The 19,424-nt window shown below is 37.6% G+C and overlaps 1 protein-coding gene across 2 annotated transcripts in view; it reads right to left on the reverse strand.

Annotated features, from left to right (window-relative positions):
- Window positions 1-5,807: 5,807 nt before the first annotated feature.
- Window positions 5,808-19,424, reverse strand: part of KLHL1 (kelch like family member 1) — a 408,883-nt gene continuing 395,266 nt past the window's right edge. For both annotated transcript variants that reach the window (XM_039487597.1, XM_039487589.1), the window contains 3 exons: window positions 18,994-19,206; window positions 11,638-11,809; window positions 5,808-7,116 (listed from right to left, as the gene is read on the reverse strand). In XM_039487597.1, coding sequence (XP_039343531.1) covers window positions 7,057-7,116; window positions 11,638-11,809; window positions 18,994-19,206 — 445 coding nt within the window. In that variant the 3' untranslated portion in view covers window positions 5,808-7,056. The remainder of the gene's footprint in view (window positions 7,117-11,637; window positions 11,810-18,993; window positions 19,207-19,424) is intronic.

Below are 19,424 nucleotides of genomic sequence, written 5' to 3' on the forward strand. Positions count from 1 at the left end.
AACCTTCATGCATTATTCAGAAATACTATAATGAGGGGATTGGCAATGGAATTTAAGGTTACAGCAATTAGATCTGCTATATATTAGAGACTGAGAATAAGGCTGAAGAATAACTATTCTGTTGAATTTTTTTTTTGTCATTTTCTCATTTAAATTAGACTGGGGTGAATAGACATTGCATGGTTCATTCATTTTTTTTAAAATCAAGGATAGTTCTGAAGTTATACTTACATATTAACAATCTATTCTGATCTAGTGCTTGTGTCCATATAGCTCAGAGCTTGTTGTTTTACTTGAATCATTGGGTGTAAAACTTGCCCAGAATTGAGCAGTCCCAATTTTTAAAACATGCTACCAGACTTCTAGAATGGATTTGGAGCCACTGTCTTTCAACACAGATTTTAAGTATAGCTATGGGATAAATAACTATTTTCTTCCTGATGTGGTCAACGCCAGGTCAAGTACCTATTTTACATGCAGCACCACAAGAACACAGTGCTAAAAATGCAACTAGTCTACACATTTATGAGCCAACAGACTGGTTGCAAAGTTATTCCCCCAAAATCTGACTGCTACTGTTGAAAATAAAACACTTTTCAGTGAATGGTGCTTTTGGAATTCACGAATCTCTATTTTTCTAATATACATATTACATTTAATATATATTTTAAATTGCATTATATTATCCCTCAGATATTACCTATTGTCATCCCATTTTGATGTATAATTTACATTTAACACTGTATTTTACATTTTGTAAAGAATTAATATTGAATCAAACCTTCATTAAAGTTGGAGGAGATACTCATTTTTACTGACACCTGTCCAAACAATACTTTGATTTAATCACATGCCTGTTTCATGCACACTATGAAAAAGGTTCAGATCTAAGTAGTAAATATGGTGGTTCAAATTTTCAAAGTCGTGAGTGCATAAGTACCCTTGCACTTTTGAATACAAACTTAGGCATGCACATATACATAGGCACACACTTCAGAGATGTGCACACTTACATTGGGAGCATGGAAAAGTGCACATATATTTAGGTACACATTTTTGTAAATTTAGGCCTGTATGTTTGAAAATGCCCTCTTTTAAAATTTATTACACAGATAGCAGAAAGTGGCATGGCATAACATGAATAACCTAACGTAGGATGTTATTGGTTAGTGATGTGGGAGGAACTTAGTCAAAAGGTTAACTACACATAAGTTATACTTATGCATGCATAACTTTGATTGTGCCATCAAGTTTTGAAAACTGGTTTATGTTTTAAGAGGACAATAAATGTTTTGGTTATGCCATTCTCAAACCTTTTTTAGCTCTATCAAGATAAATAACTAGTTACTGGTATGCTGCAATATTATACCTGCTGTACTTCTAAGAAATAATTCTGTTATAAAAAGTGCACAGTGGTATACAGGCTCTGAAATAGAATAAGAACATTGGGTTCTACTGTAATTCTCTGTACTTAGAACTGATGTACAGTTTCTAGTTTTCAACAGACAGAGCCAAAACCAGGCAGTAGGTGCATTTAGTGGAGACATGGCATACATTAATGGTGTAGAAATAGCTGTAGGTCCTGTTCCCACAATCAGACCTATACTGGAGAAGCTTTGTATCAGCACAGACCATGGCTTAAGTCACTGGGGCTCCATACAGGCATGGGACTGGATTTCAAGTTCTCAAACTTTGGGCAGATTATGAATCCTACTTAAAAATACCCTGTAAATTTACAGTTATATATATATTTCCTGCTGCTTAAAAATAATAAAATGGACCTGACTATGACCTCCATGAAGCTACATGGCCCACCCATCTCCATTCACTCCTCAGAATATTTTTGCTAGAGGCTGAAGTAGTCTGAATAAAATGTGGGATTGTGGGGCAGTGGGTTTACATACCAATATGTATAGACCGTGTATTGCAATGCTATCCTTAACACCTCTGTCCATGGGGGACCTAAGGAGTATGAGTACTGCAGGTTTAAATGGAGCTGGATTCACTGGAGGCAGGGTAGAAGAGCTGTGGCCCACAGTTCTCACTTAACTACAGCTTTGCCAGTGTTGGCCTAGGCATATCAAAGGTCGAATTTTGCCTTCAATTCTAATTTTGCTTGTGAGTCACTCCCACTGAAGTAAACGGGAATCATCTGAATGTATCTAAGGGAGGAATTTGGCATATTGAGCGTATGTGAAACTTCTAACTAGGGTGTTTATTATAGAAAATGAGAAGTAAGTTTAATTTAAATTTAATGGAAATTAAAGTGAATCTAACATAGTGAATTAGTTAATCTAATATAGTGCTTTCTTTAGACACATTTGACTTGAATGCATATATAAACACTGAATATCTGATGGAGTCTCAGTTATGTTTTCTTTTACACAAATACAAAGGCAGTCAATATATCTTTCATATATAAGTCATAATAATTTCCTTGTACCAATTAATGTTAGTGCTTATAATAATAATAATATGAGCTAGACCAGGGACTGGCAACTTTTGGCCCATCAGGGAAATCCCCTGGCGGACTGGGATGGTTTGTTTACCTGCATCATTTGTAGATTTGGCCGATCGCAGCTCCCGCTTGCCGCAGTTCACTGTTCCAGGTCAATGGGTGCTGCGGGAAGCAGCACAGGGCAAGGGATGTGCTGACTGCCACTTCCCGCAGCCCCCATTGGCCTGGAACGGTGAACCATGGCCAATGGGAGCTGCGATCGGCTGAACCTGTGGATGCTGCAAGAAACAAACCATCTCGGCCTGCCAGTGGATTTCCCTGACAGTCTGTTTGCTGATCCCTGAGCTAGACAACTCCCTTAATATACCCTTACAATGTTTTAATATTTTGGCAGGTTTCATATGTGACTATAAATCTGTCTTCTATGTAATTATCAAAAGAAAAAATCATTCTTTTACATTGAAATGATGTTAAAGAGATAGGATTCAGCTATTGCACTATAAATGATATGCCATAAAAATTGAAAACTACCAATACAAAAAATGATTGATGTATTTCCTAGCTATTTCTGTATAACTTCTTATTTTAATTTACAGACTTTCTATTCAAATTGAGCCAAAAATATCCAGAATAAAATATTCAGAAAATAAATACAGTCCAATGTGATCTTTAGCTATTGGTCTGTGATCAAAATTATATCATGCACTACTGGCAATAGCACTATGACAAACTATAGAGTAAATTAACAGAGAGACCAATCCTGTGAGCCCGCATCAATTGGCGTTATGTAGGTAGAAGGCCTGCAGGATTGGACCCTCTCTTGGAAAACTGAGTTTACTATGAGATTGTTTCTCAATCCTGGCTTGCCAAACTGCCATTCAAATCCCTCCTAATCCATTCTTTTATGACACTTACAAGCTTTTTCCATAAGCAAGAGGGTGTTTTGTTTTGTTTTTCAAATTAACAAGTTAGTAATTCCATTTTGCACTATGTGATTAAATCTAGAATTTATCTACTTTACTTTACTTACTACTACTTGCAGAGAAAGGTATTATTCAACATGAATAAAGGAGGCAGAATCTGGTCTTTGAAACATATTGGCACATCTACTATTCCTTCAAAGTTATTAGTGTTTGCTTCAACACTGGCTAACAGGAATGGCTTTAAAACCAGTGTATTCCCTGACTATTTTATTTGGGGGTATATGGACTATAAACTTCAAGGGTAAGATTTACAAAGGCACTCAGTGTTGGCTTAACTCTGTTCCCTTTGTAGTCAAATGTAAAAATTCCTTCGACACAACAAGAGCAGAGTTAAGCCAACACAGAACTTTTGAAAAATCCCACCGCAACTTTTCTCCCTTAATAAAATTCATGCAACAACTCTGAAGTCAAAAAGTTCTACTGACATACAGAAACTGAAGGGAGGTCAATTTTTGCCTTTAATCTACATTGTATATGGATCTGTACAAGTATAAATATAATGAAGATAGATCAAGAATCACAGTCTTCCACCTTTGTTGTAAGTAAGAAACAGTGGAGAAAGCTTGAAATTTTGGATGAGAGAATAGTTAGCCAAGTAGAGAAAGTACAGAGAGATTACAAAAGAGAAAATAATTGAAAAAAAATAAAGAGGGAATGTACAAAAGAGTATGAGAAAATCATGGATAAAAATGAGTAAAACAGAGTTACAATACAAACCTCAACATATCTGGAGTAAATGTATGGTAATTCTTTTCTGAAGGTTAATATCCAGGGTTGCTATTCATATTTCAATTCTGTACTGCATATAAAGTACTTTGGGGGAAATTGTGGAGGTTGAATTTAAAAGATCTTTGCAAAATCATTTGTTTGTCTCTACAGATGCACTTGGAATTTTATTTATTTTTAGCTTCCAAGTTGTGTTTTTAAAAATCTCATGATTTTGGTTTTAAAAGCACATATTTAGGTGTACAGTATGCAGATTTTAATATGACAAAAATTCTGTTTTAATAATATTCTATCTACTACTAGCAGAAATAGGAACCTTTAAGAAAAAGAAAAATGTATACATTATTAAATATTTTACTTTCTTATTTTACTTGGTTGTTCCGTGTCCTCCCTTCAAATAGTCATATCACTGGTTAAGTAGAAATTGATGCACTTAAGGGGAACTGAGATATTATTAGAAAATATAATTAATTCAAAACCTCATTTAAGATCTCAAATTATTGAGGATGGAATTTACTCCTGTACCAAGGGTCAGCAAAGGTGTTATACACCACTTAAATCCTACCTAAACCCTAAAAGTAGGGCTTAATTGTGATTTATGTGATCTACTGGCCCTGAGATGGCCCTGTTCACTTTAACCTGCTATTAAGTGAGTTATCTGTTCCTATGACTAGTAAAATAGAAGGAAACTGCTTGCAGTTGGTATACACTTGGTAGCTGAGCTGTAACATTTTTAATATGTATATAAATTTTCATTCAAATAATGGTAGGATTTACTGTTTATATAGCTATGTCATATTGCAACTTTCACCACTGTTGGCTGAAAAATTAAAGAAGTGTACACAAGAAAAAAGTTGGAATATATCAACTCTTTTTTGGGTGGGGAAAAGAGTGGGAAGACACCAGACCATCACTTTTTCCCACTGTAAGGCCCAGTTAATGGTGAAACCCTCTGGTAGTACAATCACATAAAAAACCCGGGTTTATTCCTAAATTCAGACTGTAGGATTCTAGTTTCATACTGCCCGTAAAGATTGCTTGCCCTTGCCTGCTATAGAGACTAATTGTAATTCAAGAGCCAAATGTCTGAGTGTAAGCTCCACACAAACATTTGCAACTGCCTTCACACTAGCACAGAGAAGAGCACAAAGATCAAACCAGCATCTATGCCTTGATATGAAAGTTGGTTCATGCTATCTCATACTCAGGAAACAGGTCAGGTCACTCAGTGATGGGGTGACATTATCTCTATCTTTATATTCTTGTCAACCCAAGTGGTCTCAAAGGTTTCCATTCTGATCAAATACTAAACAGTCTTGTCTTCAGCCAGAATTGCATTCAAAACAACTAAAGGTAAACCAGTTCCGAATAATTCTGAACTGTTACAAACTGAGTGACGTCTGTAATTGAACTACAAACTTTTTTCCTAAGAGATCTGCATTGGTTCAGAGAAAAAGATTGTTTTCTACCAGTAGGCCCATTCCCCACACTTCATGTGCCCCCTTGAATGCTGTGATCTCTGGGATCCTCACCCTCCATTAGGTTTTAAACTGATTCAACTGAGCAATTAGAAAATATGAAACTCAGCACTATTGCTGACTCAAAAGCATGATGTAGCTTTATTACTGTAGTTGATAAACCTTAACAGGAAGCACACAAGGGTCTAGTACATTTTCTATACAGAATGCTTTAGCTCATGATGGTCTAATATTGTCTTATTCTACTTGCATACATTTCTAATCCATCCCTTACTTGCAATAACTTTCAGTAATAAAATGGAAGGGTTTATGGCATCTAGAATCAGGGAAAGTTGAGTGTGTGGTTTTGAAAAAAAGAAAATGTAATGACATTTTTATCCCTCTTGTCTATCTGCAATGAGGCTTCTATCAAACTTAGGCAAAAGAAATTTCCATTGCTGAGTCATGTTTCATCTGTTAAATGATAGAACAGAATAGAAGTAGCTGTCTTTCAGGCTTCCAGGGGCTTCTATATGCAGAAGATGAATAAAAAATTTAATGTGCCCAGAACCCACATGCTTGATTTGAATACAAGATTAAGGTAGATTTATGAGACAGGTCCTTGGACTCATATTTTTTTGCCACAAAGTCTCAATGGGACTAAAAAGCTTGCTCTTCTTTCTGCATTGAGTTTGTGCTAATTCTCAGGATATGATTTCAGGGCAATCTCTGATTCTCAACTCTGACAAGGAGGGACAGTCCAACATTACTGAAACAAGCATTGTGTTGTTTTATTTTGTTCATTTACTTCCCCTCAGACTATAGAGAAGCAGCTTAATCATTTTGAACGAGTAGGAGTGCTCACATATTCAGACCTTTCAACCTTTCCTCTTTACTTTAATAAGAACTGATTCCCTCTTCTTGTCTAACCACATGTCTAACTGGGAAAGCCATGACCCCTTTGAAGATAAGATTTTGTCAGAAAAACATCACGTTATGTCTACTTTTCCTATTAATAAAACCAAAGTTGAAAAAGTAACTGAATGTGCTGTGATGGTTCCACAGTCAAACCTCTTTGTTTCATGAAAACTGTTCTCCTATCCCTTCTGCTCCTTATGAAGAGTTAGCCCTGGGTGCTTCCAGTTATGCAGCTCTGCAGTACACATTCTCAAGAACAGTACCTGAACTTACTGTGGTACGTTTACACATTTGCTCCTACAACAGACTGATTTTTTCTTGTTCACTGACTGAACAGTTTCGAATGACTGGTCAGGGCATAAATCCTTAATCTTTCCCATTTTCAAATTTCCTCTACTTTGTGATCAACAGAGTATTCACTATGAAAACCCTTTTTTTCACAAAGTTATCATTCTTGTCTGATAGAAAAATAAACATTTCACAGTCAGTAAAATCCAAAGCAGTGCTGACAAAGTCACGGTTGCTTGATGACTACGATGCAGGCACCAGCTCTTCCAATATTTAGGGAAGCCATCTGCATAAAAAAAATATGCAAATTAACAGAAAATCACACAAGAAGTGGCAGAAGTATTGTGGCACATATTATTCATGAACTGTCAACATTAATAGCAGCTGAACTACCAAAAGTATACAGAACTCAGTGATATCGTAGTATTGTAATTTTCAAAGTACTTGCTTTTATCATACAGTACTCAGTTAAAAGTATGAGGATAGCGAGGCAGTATGGTTTTACGATTAGGCACTTGACTGGGACTCAAGAAGTCTGGGTTTGATTCTTGGCTTTGCTATTTGTTCTCTATGTGATTTTGAGCAAGTTTTTTGCCTGTTTTGTTGTAAATTCTTTGGAGTAGGGATTATCTCTTATCTGTACATTTACAGAGCCTCAGGTCTCAGCTAGCATTTTGGGTTTAGGAGATAGCTCCCTTCCTGATTACTTTTGATTAACTGCTTTTCTCTTATTCTTGCATAGTATATAAAATATGTCATGAAATATTTTCCATGGAACTGACTTGCTTTCTATTGTTTTTGAAAGACATTTAACACAGTGTAGCAATGTTTACATTTCCCCACAGCTATCACAAACTGGTATCTGCAATACCAGTGTCCATTTATACTTAGGATAGAAAGTGATTGGGCTACTGCTGTGGTCTTTGCAAAAGTTACATTTTAATGGCAATAACTGCCAGATACAGTGATGACTCATAGCTTCTGCTACTATGTGCTTGCCACAAATTCTTGTAATAACACTATTTTGTCTCAATGATTTAAATGTTGTGGTATTTTAAGGTAACACTTGAGAGTCCATTTGAGGTGTTGTTCTACCAGCTAAATTTATGTAACATACAAACCCCAACATTCCATGATGGAATACAGTGCTATGCAATATGCGTTAGATAGCAGAATCAGCTTTACGACTAAATAGACAAACAGTGGGAGAAAAGAAGTATTTTACAGATGAGGAACTGAGGTACAGTGAGAATAAGTAATTTGCCCAGGGTCACACAAGAAGTATGTCACAGCCTAGAATTAAAGACAGACCTTTTGACTCTTAGTCCAGCACCTCAACAGCAAGACCATCTTTCTTGAACATGCACTTTAGGTCAGTCTCTGACACCAGAATTTTAAGGGACAATAATTACCAAGAAAAACATGACACTATGTTCACTCTGATGGAACAAAAACAATAGATTCTAAGGCCAGAAGAGAACATTGTGATCATCTAGTCCATGGGTCAGCAACTCTGGCATGCAGCTCACCAGCGTAAGCACCCTGGAGGGCCGGGACAGTTTGTTTACCTGCCACATTGGCAGGTTTGTCCGATCGCGGCTCCCACTGGCCGCGATTCACCGTCCCAGGCCAATGGGGGCGGTGGGAAGCCGTGGCCAGCACATCCCTCGCCCGAGCCACTTCCCACCACCCCCATTGGCCCGGAGCAGCGAACCGCGGCCAGTGGAAGCCACAATTGGCCGAACCTGCCGATGCGGCAGGTAAACAAACTGGCCCAGCCTGCTAGGGTGCTTACCCTGGCGAGCCGTGTGCCAGAGGTTGCCAACCCCTGATCTAGTCTGACCTCCTGTATAACACAAGCCAAATTATCAGAACTACAGATGAAGGGCAGAACTAAAAAGTGAGGAGTGGAAAGTACTTCATGAGACTTTTAAATTATATTTAAAATCTAAAATCATTATTTAAACACATTTTAATAAGCATCCTGGCACCCACAAGGTACTGAGAAAGCTAAAAATTACACTGTAGTATGGGTAAGGGAAATTACCTTTTACATGATTTTCCATAACATTACTACTGTACATAACCAAACTCTTAGAATTGTAATCTTGGGAATCATTGGTGTTATCACTACTTTTCCTGAGTGAACAATGAATAGCATCCTTATATGTATAGTGTATTATATATATTCCACTTTTGCCAGTGTAGAGTTCAGAACTATTATAACTCTTCAAAGGCCACTAAGGGTGAAATTGAAGGATGAGACACAAAGCCACAAAAAAAAGACCAGAATGTTAAAAGCTGAGGTGCTGATACAGGCCAAAATCTCATCCTTCCTTAAGGAAATATGCTTTGTACTGTGGACCTTATAATAGAATTGTGGAGCCTTAAAATTCCACCTCTCCTGCAAAATGAATTCCAATGAATAGCATTGACTTCCTGTAGTAAAGTCCCCCTTCCTGTGGGGCTGGTGGAACAATATGGTTCCAGAATAACACTGAACATGTGGCTCCAGAAATCCTTCCTACGGCCTGGATCCAGGATATGAAAAGCTGCCACTCAGTCATTCTGTGGTTGCTTTTGCAGCATTTATGCTGCAGTAGGAAGTGTGACCTACTGTGTACTTCATGGCCATGCTACATGCAAAATGGCTGAAGGCAGGATTTTTCCTTCAGACTTTAAGACATGTTGTTATGACAAATCAAAACAATATGCGATTCAAAGACAGTGCTGATTCGCTGTTCTTTTTTATAAGAACATAGTAAAGTCTATTCTCACCTCATTAATTAAGGACCAGATTCTACCGCTTTTCCTCATGTCTATTATATTAGTAATCCCATTCAAGGTGGAAAGATACTACACAGGATGAGGAAAGGTGGTAGAATTAAGTCCTAATGGATTTATGCCTGACGTTCCCAAGAGGATTAGTGGGAAGTACCCACATTAATCTTGTATCCATCAGTGGGAGACAATAAGATTTATTTTTAATTACACTAAAGCACAACAAAATCCTAAAGTATATAGTTCAATACTTGTTTTATAATCTTTTAAAATCCAGAGTTAGAAACAATTTCACTTTGACAAAAACAGGTGTCTGTGCACTGATATATGCACAGGCACACATATTTATCAGATTACTAGACTGTGCGATACTTCACTCACGCTTTCCATAGCAATTTGTGAAGGCGACTTTTAACCAGGAAAAAGAATTCCCAAGATAACGATATCAATGTTCACATAAATTGATTGTCCTCTGGGTGAAATTAACCCACAGTGCAGAGGGTTGAAAGCAAGACTTCTGCAATACCTGATTCATTTGGTGAGGCTGCATGAGGTGGAGGATGAGAACAGTTGCTAAGCCTTCCATATTCTGAATACTGTGGAGAAAGTCTCCAGTCTGATCCCAAGCAGGCAGGAGCCAGATGTGTAAAAGTCAGGGTTACTAGTTTCAAAACCATGAGGCTCCAGTGTTCCTAACTTGATTCCTGCTCCCTATGCAAGTATAATGGGGCTATTGCTTGCTATTTCAACCCATGAACAGAATTAGTTGCTGTAGAAGGGTGGGACTGCAACGGCATGGCCTGTGGAAGATTAGGTGGTTCATTCATTGTTCTAGCACCATCATAATGGCTACTCCAGAAAAACCTAAAAATCAGAAAGCTTTCTTATTACTGAATTCTACAAAACCCAGTTGCTCACACTTTTTTATGGGGATTGTCATACCTTTATGCCTTTTTGATTTTTTTTTCCCCATTGGCCTGTCATATCACAGGATGCATAATCAATAAATCATACGCTTGTGTTTTCATTAGCAATAAGTGATGACACAAAGAGACAGAGTGGTAAGAAACAGAACTTTTCCAAAATATACTAGAAAGCCATTGCTCTGTCTCCAAAATATTCCAGGCATTCATAAACCATGCCAGTCTATGTTTCTTCTGCCATCAGCTTAGTTCCACCCATCATACCACAGCTGTATATTCCACATTTCAAGTCACATTTTTTATACTTCAGCATTCATCATATTTCATAGTGTCCATTAAATTAAGGCAATGGAAGGAGAGAGTGAAAAGAAAACTCTACATGGTAAACAAAGGAAACAAACTGCTTTCGCAGAAATCTGCATGACGTATTTGTCACCAAACAAAACACCAGAGCCACTTTTGACAACTACAGATTCAGTTTCAACCAGTATACTGAAAATGCAGACTGAAAATAGCATTTCAATTGAAAATTAGACAGATTAAAAATTTTAATAAAAGCATAGCTAGATAATATTTTTAGCAACGATTTTATCTGTCTCTTCTTGGTTTCGTAGGAGACACATTTTTCTTGTTCCTTCTGGGGAAACTCGTATCATAATAGTTGTTGAACTATTAGTAGGGCCAGCTCTACAGTTTTCTCTGCCCCAAGCAGGGCGCTGAATTGCCACCGCGGGCGGCAGTGGCAGTCTGTGTGCCTTTAGGGTGGCAGGCGCGTTTCCGAGGCGGCGGCAATTCAGCGGCAGCTTTTATGTTTAGCTGAAACCGCCCCGGACAGCTAAATATAGAAGCTGACGCCGAATTGCCCTCACCACGGAAACGCGCCTGCCGCCCTAAGGGCACACGGATTGTCCTCCGCCCTCTGCAGTGGCAATGCAGCACACTGCTTGGGGGCAAAACAGGGACTGCCGCCCCAAGCACCAGCTTGGAATGCTGGTGCCTGGAGCCGGCGCTGCTATTAGGAATAATTTTACAGCTATGGCAGTCTGAGCTACTTACTAATGTTAATTCATTGTGAAAAAAAAATAAAACAAGTTTAAAAGTACCTGCATCCATTCATTAGTTTGAGGGTCATATGATTCCATAGTGTTCAGGTATGTCTGGCCATCATATCCACCCACTGCATATAATTTATCACCAAGAAGACAGACACCAACTGCATCTCGAGGCATACTCAATGGAGCCACCATTGTCCAAGTATCAGTTTTTGGATCATATCTGAACAAGAAAAAAGGAAGATGCAAGCTTAATGAAAATCTAGGTATTAGCTCATATCCATCTTTACAAAAAATCTGTCCTTAAAAGACTTGTTTACAAGCAACTTATCATAAACAATCTTTTCAGCAGCAGAAAAAAAATTATGTGCTAGATTCTGATACTTTTATGTTGAATGGCAGTTTATTCTGTGAGTAGTCCCATGGAGATGAATGGACTATTTACAGAGTAAGATGCTGTTTAACATGACTATGACTAAGAATGGCAGAATCTGGCCCAATGTAAAAAAAAACCAAACTAGTTAAACTGTTCTTCTATAGTATAATGGAAACTACTTTTCCTAAAATTAGATTGAACTCTGCAGTAACGTCACTGAAACCTGTCTGAGAAGTCAAGAGATGTTTCATGCTGTATTGTGCCACTTTTCAGAGTAGCAGCCGTGTTAGTCTGTATCCGCAAAAAAAACAGGAGTACTTGTAAATTTAGCATGAGCTCACTTCTTCGGATGCAGTTACTCATGTTAAGTAGCACTACTAAGAAGGAAAGAAAGAAAGATCTAATGTAAAAAAAAATAGTATCTATCCCAGTGTAATATGACTGGGTACGATGTTCAAAAGTACCTAAGAATTTAGAAGCCTAAGTCCAACCAAAAGTCAATAAGGGCTAGGTTCATAATAAGTCACTTAGCCATAGATTCACAAAGATACTTAGGTGTTGTGATGGTTTTATCTTTTAAGTGCCTAGGAAATCACAGAAATACAGTGATTCACAGAGCCTGAGTTAGGTGCCTATGCTTCCCTATACAATGAGTGGGGAGAGATAGGCAACTTAGAGTGGAATTCACAAAAATCAGCACACTAGGTGGGGAGTCAGCTATACAGCCTATTGACAATGTCAGAGAGAGGCATGTGTCATAAGCCCTGCCCCTCTCATGGAGATAATCACCTGAGCCTGTGCTGCAGGGAGGTGCCTGTCTCTATTTTTGATCCACAACCATGAACCCTCTTTGGAGTTAGGCACCTAAGGCAATTTTTGCAAGAAGTCAGGGGACAGAGGTTGGGAAGATGAGAAGGAGGACCCCATACTTTATCAATGTTAGACTGTGGTTTGGGTAGTCATCAAGGATGCAGAAGACACCCTTCCACACACACACTGTTGAGGAGACATGATTTAAACAAGGATCTACCGCTCTCAGGTGAGTGCTCTAACAATTGGGCTTTGGAATAATGTAATTGGGGCTCCCTCGGTCTCTCCTGTTGAAGCCATTGCACTTTGGAGAAATATTTAAAGCGTCATTTTGGCCAGAGAGAGAGAGAGACAGAGAGCACCCAACCATAAGAATGACTACCCAGGATCCTGTCCTCCTTCTCCAATGACTCTTTAATTATTTATCCAAAGGAAAACAGCTTCAGCAGAAAAGTTGGAGGGGGCCTCATAATAAAATATCCCATAGCCCAATGGATAGAGCACACACCCGAAAGGTGGCAGAGCCCTGTTCAAATCCCTTAATCTCATCAGGCAGAGGAGAACTTGAACTGGGTCTCCCACATGCCAGGTGACTTCCCTAACCACTGGGCTAGATGTTATGAGAGAGAGCGCTACTGCCACCACCCTGTTTTGTGTGAACTCACCTAAGAGGTCAAATCCAGTAGGCAGCCTCTGAGTATGCCTACTGGATTGGGTCCCACATGCAAGTTATTTTTACCTGACTTGTGAATCATTGTGAAGCTTAGATGGGATATAGGTGTCTGGACTCCTAAAGTGGGGCAGCTGTGCACATGTCCAGAGACAAACGTGCATGCACCTAGGGAACTTTTTATTGAAAAAAATCTTAGGTGCAGAATGAGTTTAGACACTTACAGAGTTCAGTGGGAGTTTTGTGAATTGCAGTAGAGCCTAAATCTGGGACTCAGGCACCTAAGCACAGACTTAAGTGCCTAAAAACTTTTATGAACTTAGGCCTTAGGCACTTCTGAAAAATGTAGCCACTTATTTCTATGCCATTACTTTCACTGGGCTAGCTGTTTCTTCCACTTGCCTTTAGTTTGCTATGACAGACATTCTGGCACAGCCTGCTCACACCTGTTTTAATCAAATCTCCATTTTCTCTGTCAAAACACAGACTTGCTTATTTTTTTAAATCACTTTATGAGATTTATCAAAATCTGATTACATCAGCTTTGATGCTTCTATGTAATGATGTTAAATCCTGATCAGCAGAAACTGTGGATTGGACTTCCAATTTCAACATCCTGATTTTGGTATGTATGTAAGGGCATTTCCCAATTAATTAGATTGTTTTAGAGAAAAACAAAAAGCTATATTTCTTTGCATATCTTTCCCAAATCTTCTGCAGATGGAAGTAATACTGCATATTATTATTTTATTAGAGGTGTAATAAAAATACCCAGTATTTTTCAGTTACCAATTATATTATTTGGGGGTTATTTTGACCATTTTTTAAAAATAGCATTTACTCCCAAATAGGTGATGTTCAGGATATAATGCTGTTAAAAATATGAGCAAAAGCTCAGTAGCCTCTCTCCTTGCCCTAACCTTGACAGCTTACAATTTATTTATTTCTATATTCAGAAACTTTTATGGTATTCCCTCTCACCCTGGAGCACATGAAGTTACTACAAAGATGAAATGTACAGCTGTTTTTCACAGAAGAATGTAAGAAAATGTAAGCATTTTCCAGGCAATTACAAATAGGGAGCTCTTTTTTTCCAGTTGTGTTTTGTTGACAGAATTGAGTTCTAAGCATTCTATTTAGCCCCTGGTTACCTGTTTATAAAGAAAACAGTGATGTTCTTTATATTTAGCTTGCCTGTTTTTTCAGCTACTCACCTTGACCCTTGCAATCAGAAAGAGAATACTGTATCATAGAGTCTATTAAAGTTTATTGCCCTCTGGGAGTGAAGACACAATGCACGCTTGGTAAAGCTGGTTGTAAAATGAACATTAGCTAGAGGCATATGGTGCTTTTGGAGGAAAAGTCATACAGTCTTTGATAAAATCCATTCAGAATTAACATTTTTGGGCTTTACCATACATGTATTTTCCCTTCCAGGTCTTCAGACATTATTATAATCCCCATTCCCCCATAATTTACAACAATTAGGATAATACTGGGAGATATAATAGAATTCTTGGTCTTTAGTCAAAACATTCAGTCCTTTAAAAAAGATGAAGGAGGAAAAATGCATGATAGTAATATTTTAATTCTCAGCTAGACAGTACAAAAACTTGCTCAATTTACTTATCTGAGTAGTTCCAGTGAAGTCAATAGGATTAATAAAGTCAGTAATGTGAATAGATGTTAGCCCCAATTATATGTTTCACTTAAGAGACCAATTTAATCAAGGTGAAAATAAAGACAAATAATTCTTTTAACACTCAATTAGGAGAACATTATTATGAACTGCAAAGCAGTTAAGAGGGCACTAAAACCCTGTTGTTAAAATATTTAACAAATATTTCACAAACTGCCATCTTTTAGGTACAGTATATGGGCTCTGGCACTATCTAAGTTACGTCCTTCTTGGAAAATACAATTAACTGAGGATGACAGTATAGATGTGGATGAGGCTTTTTTAAACAACTAACAAAATCGTCCAAAGCACAGCGCTTGGTGGTAACGGAAGACTTCAACTACCCAGGCATCTCTTGGGGAAATAATACAGCAGGGTACAGATTATTCAACAAATTCTTGGAATGCATTGGAGACAACTTTTTATTACAGAATGTGGAGAAAACGATTAGAGGAGAGGCTGTTCTAGATTTGATTCTGACAAATAGGGAGGAACTGGCTGAAGGTTTGAAGATGGAAGGAAGCTTGGGTGAAAGTGATCATGAAATGATAGAGTTCATGATTCTATCGAAAAGTAGGAGGGAAAACAGCAAAATAAGGACAATGGATTTCAAGAAGGCAGACTTTAGCAAACTCAGAAAATTGTTAGGTAAATAGGAAGCAAATCTAAGGGGAAAAGAGTTCAGGAGAGTTGACTGAAGAGATCTCTGAGCCATTAATGATTATCTTTGAGAACTTATGGAGAATGGAAAAGATACCCAAGGAATGGAAGAGGGCAAATATAGTACTAATTGATAAAAAGGAGTATAAGGACAATCCAGAGAATTACAGACCAATCACCTTAACTTCAGTACCCAGGAAGAATAATGGAGCAAATAATCAAACAATCAATTTGTAAGTACCTATAAGATAATAAGGTAAGTAACAGTTAACATGGATTTGTCAAGAACAAATCATTTCAAAGCAATCTAATATCCTTCTTTGACAGGGTAACATGCCTCGTGATGGGAGGAAGAAGTAAATGTAATATATTTTGACTTTAGGAAGGCTCTTGATCCTGTCTCACATGACCTTCTCACAAGCAAACAAAGGATGCATAGCCCAGATGATCATAATATAAGGTGGATGGAAACTATATTCAGAGAGTAGTTATCAGTGGTTCACAGTCAAGCTGGAAAGCATAGTGAGTGAAATCCTTCAGGGATGTATCCTGGGTTTGGTTCTATTCAATATCTTTATAACTGATTTGGATAACAGCATATATACTTATGAAGTTTATGGATGCGATCAAGGGGAGGGGATACAAGCCCTTTGGAGGACAAATTAGAATTCAAAATGATCTTGACAAACTGAAGAAATGCCCTGAACTAAATAGGATGAAATTCAGTAAGGACAAATGCAACGTAATACACTTGGATCTGGGGGTTATAATTAGGATGACCAGATGTCCCGTTTTTAAAGGAACAATCTTGTTTTTTTGGCACTTTTTCTTATATAGGTGCCTATTATCCCCGAACCCCATCCCGTTTTTTCACAGGTGCTATCTGGTAACCCTAGTTATAATGGATCACAATTAAATATGAATCAACACTGTAATACTATGGGAAAAAAAGCAAAAATTATTCTGAGATGCAGGAGTGCTATAAACAAGACATGAAAAGGAGTTCTTCCACTTTACTCAGCATTGATAAGGCCTCAACTGTAGTACTGTGTCCAGTTCTGAGCACCACACTTCAGTGAAGATGTGGACAAATTGGAGAAAGTACAGAGGAATGCAACAAGATTTAAAAATGGGTTGTTTAGTCTGGAGAAGAAAAGATTCTGGGAGACATGACAACAGTCTTTAAGTACATAAAAGGTTGTTATAAAGAAATGGGTGATAAATTGTTATCCTTATCCATTGAAGACACTACAAGGAGTAATGGTCTTAAATTGCAGCAAGGGAGATTTAGGCAAGACATTAGGAAAAATGTCCTAACTGTAATGGTAGTTAAGCACTGGAACAAATTATATAGGGAGGTTGTAAAATCTTCATCATTGGAGGTTTTTAAGAAAAAGTTAGACAAACACATGTTAGGAATGGTCTAGATAATACTTAGTGCTGCTTCAGTGTGGGGGACCGGACTAGATAACCTATCTTTCCAGTCCTACATTTCTATGATTTTGTGATTCTTTCTGTCAGTGCCTTTGTGTCTAAAAAAAGTTTAGAACCAAGTATTGTGCAGGTTACATATGCAAATAAGTTTGGTGTATGATTATCAGTTTTTAGGCAACAAAAGTCTAGGACTACAAGAATGGAGATGTTGCAGGTCACAGTTATGTGGAGAAGATTCTAGAATACCAGTTTAAAATATGCCTAGCTCAAAGCAGTGCTCTAAATCCCTCACTTTAATGTGCACTAAATTAACCCACAACTTTTTTTGGTATGGGTTTATTTAACATAAACAGTACCTGTATGTGAAATCACATAAAATACTATTAGATGTGCCCATATTTTTTTTAAAGGAAAAGTGAATTAAAATTAACAGAGATTAGGTTGTGTCATATTTCAACACAAAAAAAGCAAGCACTACAGTTTGTTTCCTCAACTTCTTTCATAATGCCTGGTTATTAGATAAGAGTAACATTTTATATAAAGTGACAAATTCAACCCTCAGTTACATGCTTACATTCCCATTGATTTCAGTGAGGGGAGAATTCAATCCAGAAACAAGGGAGTAACCAGAAACCAAATGTGGCTGATGAAGAAATGAAGTTCACATTCTTCTTTTTTTCAGATTCCAAAGTAACACTGCTTCTATATGACAGCCAATACAGATGTTAGAAAAGCAAAAGGTGTTCTATCAGTTTTGCTCTCTGTTTCATCTAATTCATGAGCCTCAGGTAAATCTAGGGGTTTCATGTCCATGTCCATTCTCAAGATTTTGATTAACTTTCTCCTTGGAAAGGAGTGGCAGCTTTAACTCTGTATGTTCCCACTTTCCTGTTTAGTTCTCCCTTTTAGCATTATAACGTTTGCATACCTTTGATATGTTAATTTTTTTAGTTTTTTTTAAACAATGTAACTAAAACCTCAATTAAATATAGAAGTGTATCTGCAAATCACAGGCAGGGTAGATCTTAATAGCTCCAATAGTGCCCTGGTGTCCTATTAAACTCTCTTGATTCACAGAATATTTGCTTGTGAAATGCAAAGTACAGGCTATATACTGTAAATACAGTGTCAGGCAATAACAGTCCTGCTGAAGGAACCACCATGGTGCAGTGTTCATCAGCATTACTTAAAGAGCTTTGTTTTATTACTTGCCTGACTATAATTTAAAAATTGCTAAATCTAATTTGGTATTACAGGTTTGCTTTCATGCTGAGCTCTTGTCTCTTCAATAAGAAAACATTTCTGCCTTAGATACAGAAGTTTCCAGTGGAAATGTGAACAGACCATAGTTCTGCTTCTGTGTTAGTGTGCTACTAATGCAGTGGTTCTCAGACTATTGTACTGGATGCAAAGCAGGGTTTGGGGTGCAAGGCTGACAGCTCACAACCCCCATGTAATAACCTCATGACCCCCTGAGGGGTCCTGACCCCCAGTTTGAGAACCCCTGTACTAATGAAACAAAACACCACAACTATTGTTTTCTATAAGCCCACTTTTGTATGATAGTTGTTATGGTAATAGCTTATATTTATCTTATTAAAGTAGTTATATATTGTTAACATTTTTTTTGAGTTCACTTATCATTTAGTAAAAAAACAAACAAACAAACAAACAAAAAACAAAAAAAACCACTTAACTCTTACAATTGTTAGAATACAGACAATTGTAACCTGTCTTGCATTCCAAAACAGCACATGTAATTGTACACTAAATGGATACCTTTCTACATAGTCCAGCAGTCGGGAACAGTGGTTAGAAGCAGGAGCATCATGGCCTCCAACTGCATAGAGAAAGCCATCACATGTGGCCACACCTACACCTCCTCTTCTCTTACACATCGGAGCACACATATTCCATTTATTTGTATGAGGATCATAATACTCCATTGAACTCAAACAAGAACTTCCATCACGACCTCCCACTGAATATAACCTAAAAAAAACAAAACCCAAAACATGCAAGTTTCAGTACAAGAACTTTGATAAGCAAAACTATAAACAGAGCGGCTTTGTTTGCGTTTCTCATCTGTCATCTGAAATGAAGGGACTACGGAATACGTTTTGTCAAATTTCAAGTTCACAGAAGTATAACACGCTGGAAAATACATAAATGTTAGTACTATTGCCAAATTTACATTCTTCTTTGTGTTC

The sequence above is a fragment of the Mauremys reevesii genome, linkage group 1, assembly GCF_016161935.1.
Source record: "Mauremys reevesii isolate NIE-2019 linkage group 1, ASM1616193v1, whole genome shotgun sequence".
Taxonomy (NCBI): Eukaryota; Metazoa; Chordata; order Testudines; family Geoemydidae; genus Mauremys; species Mauremys reevesii.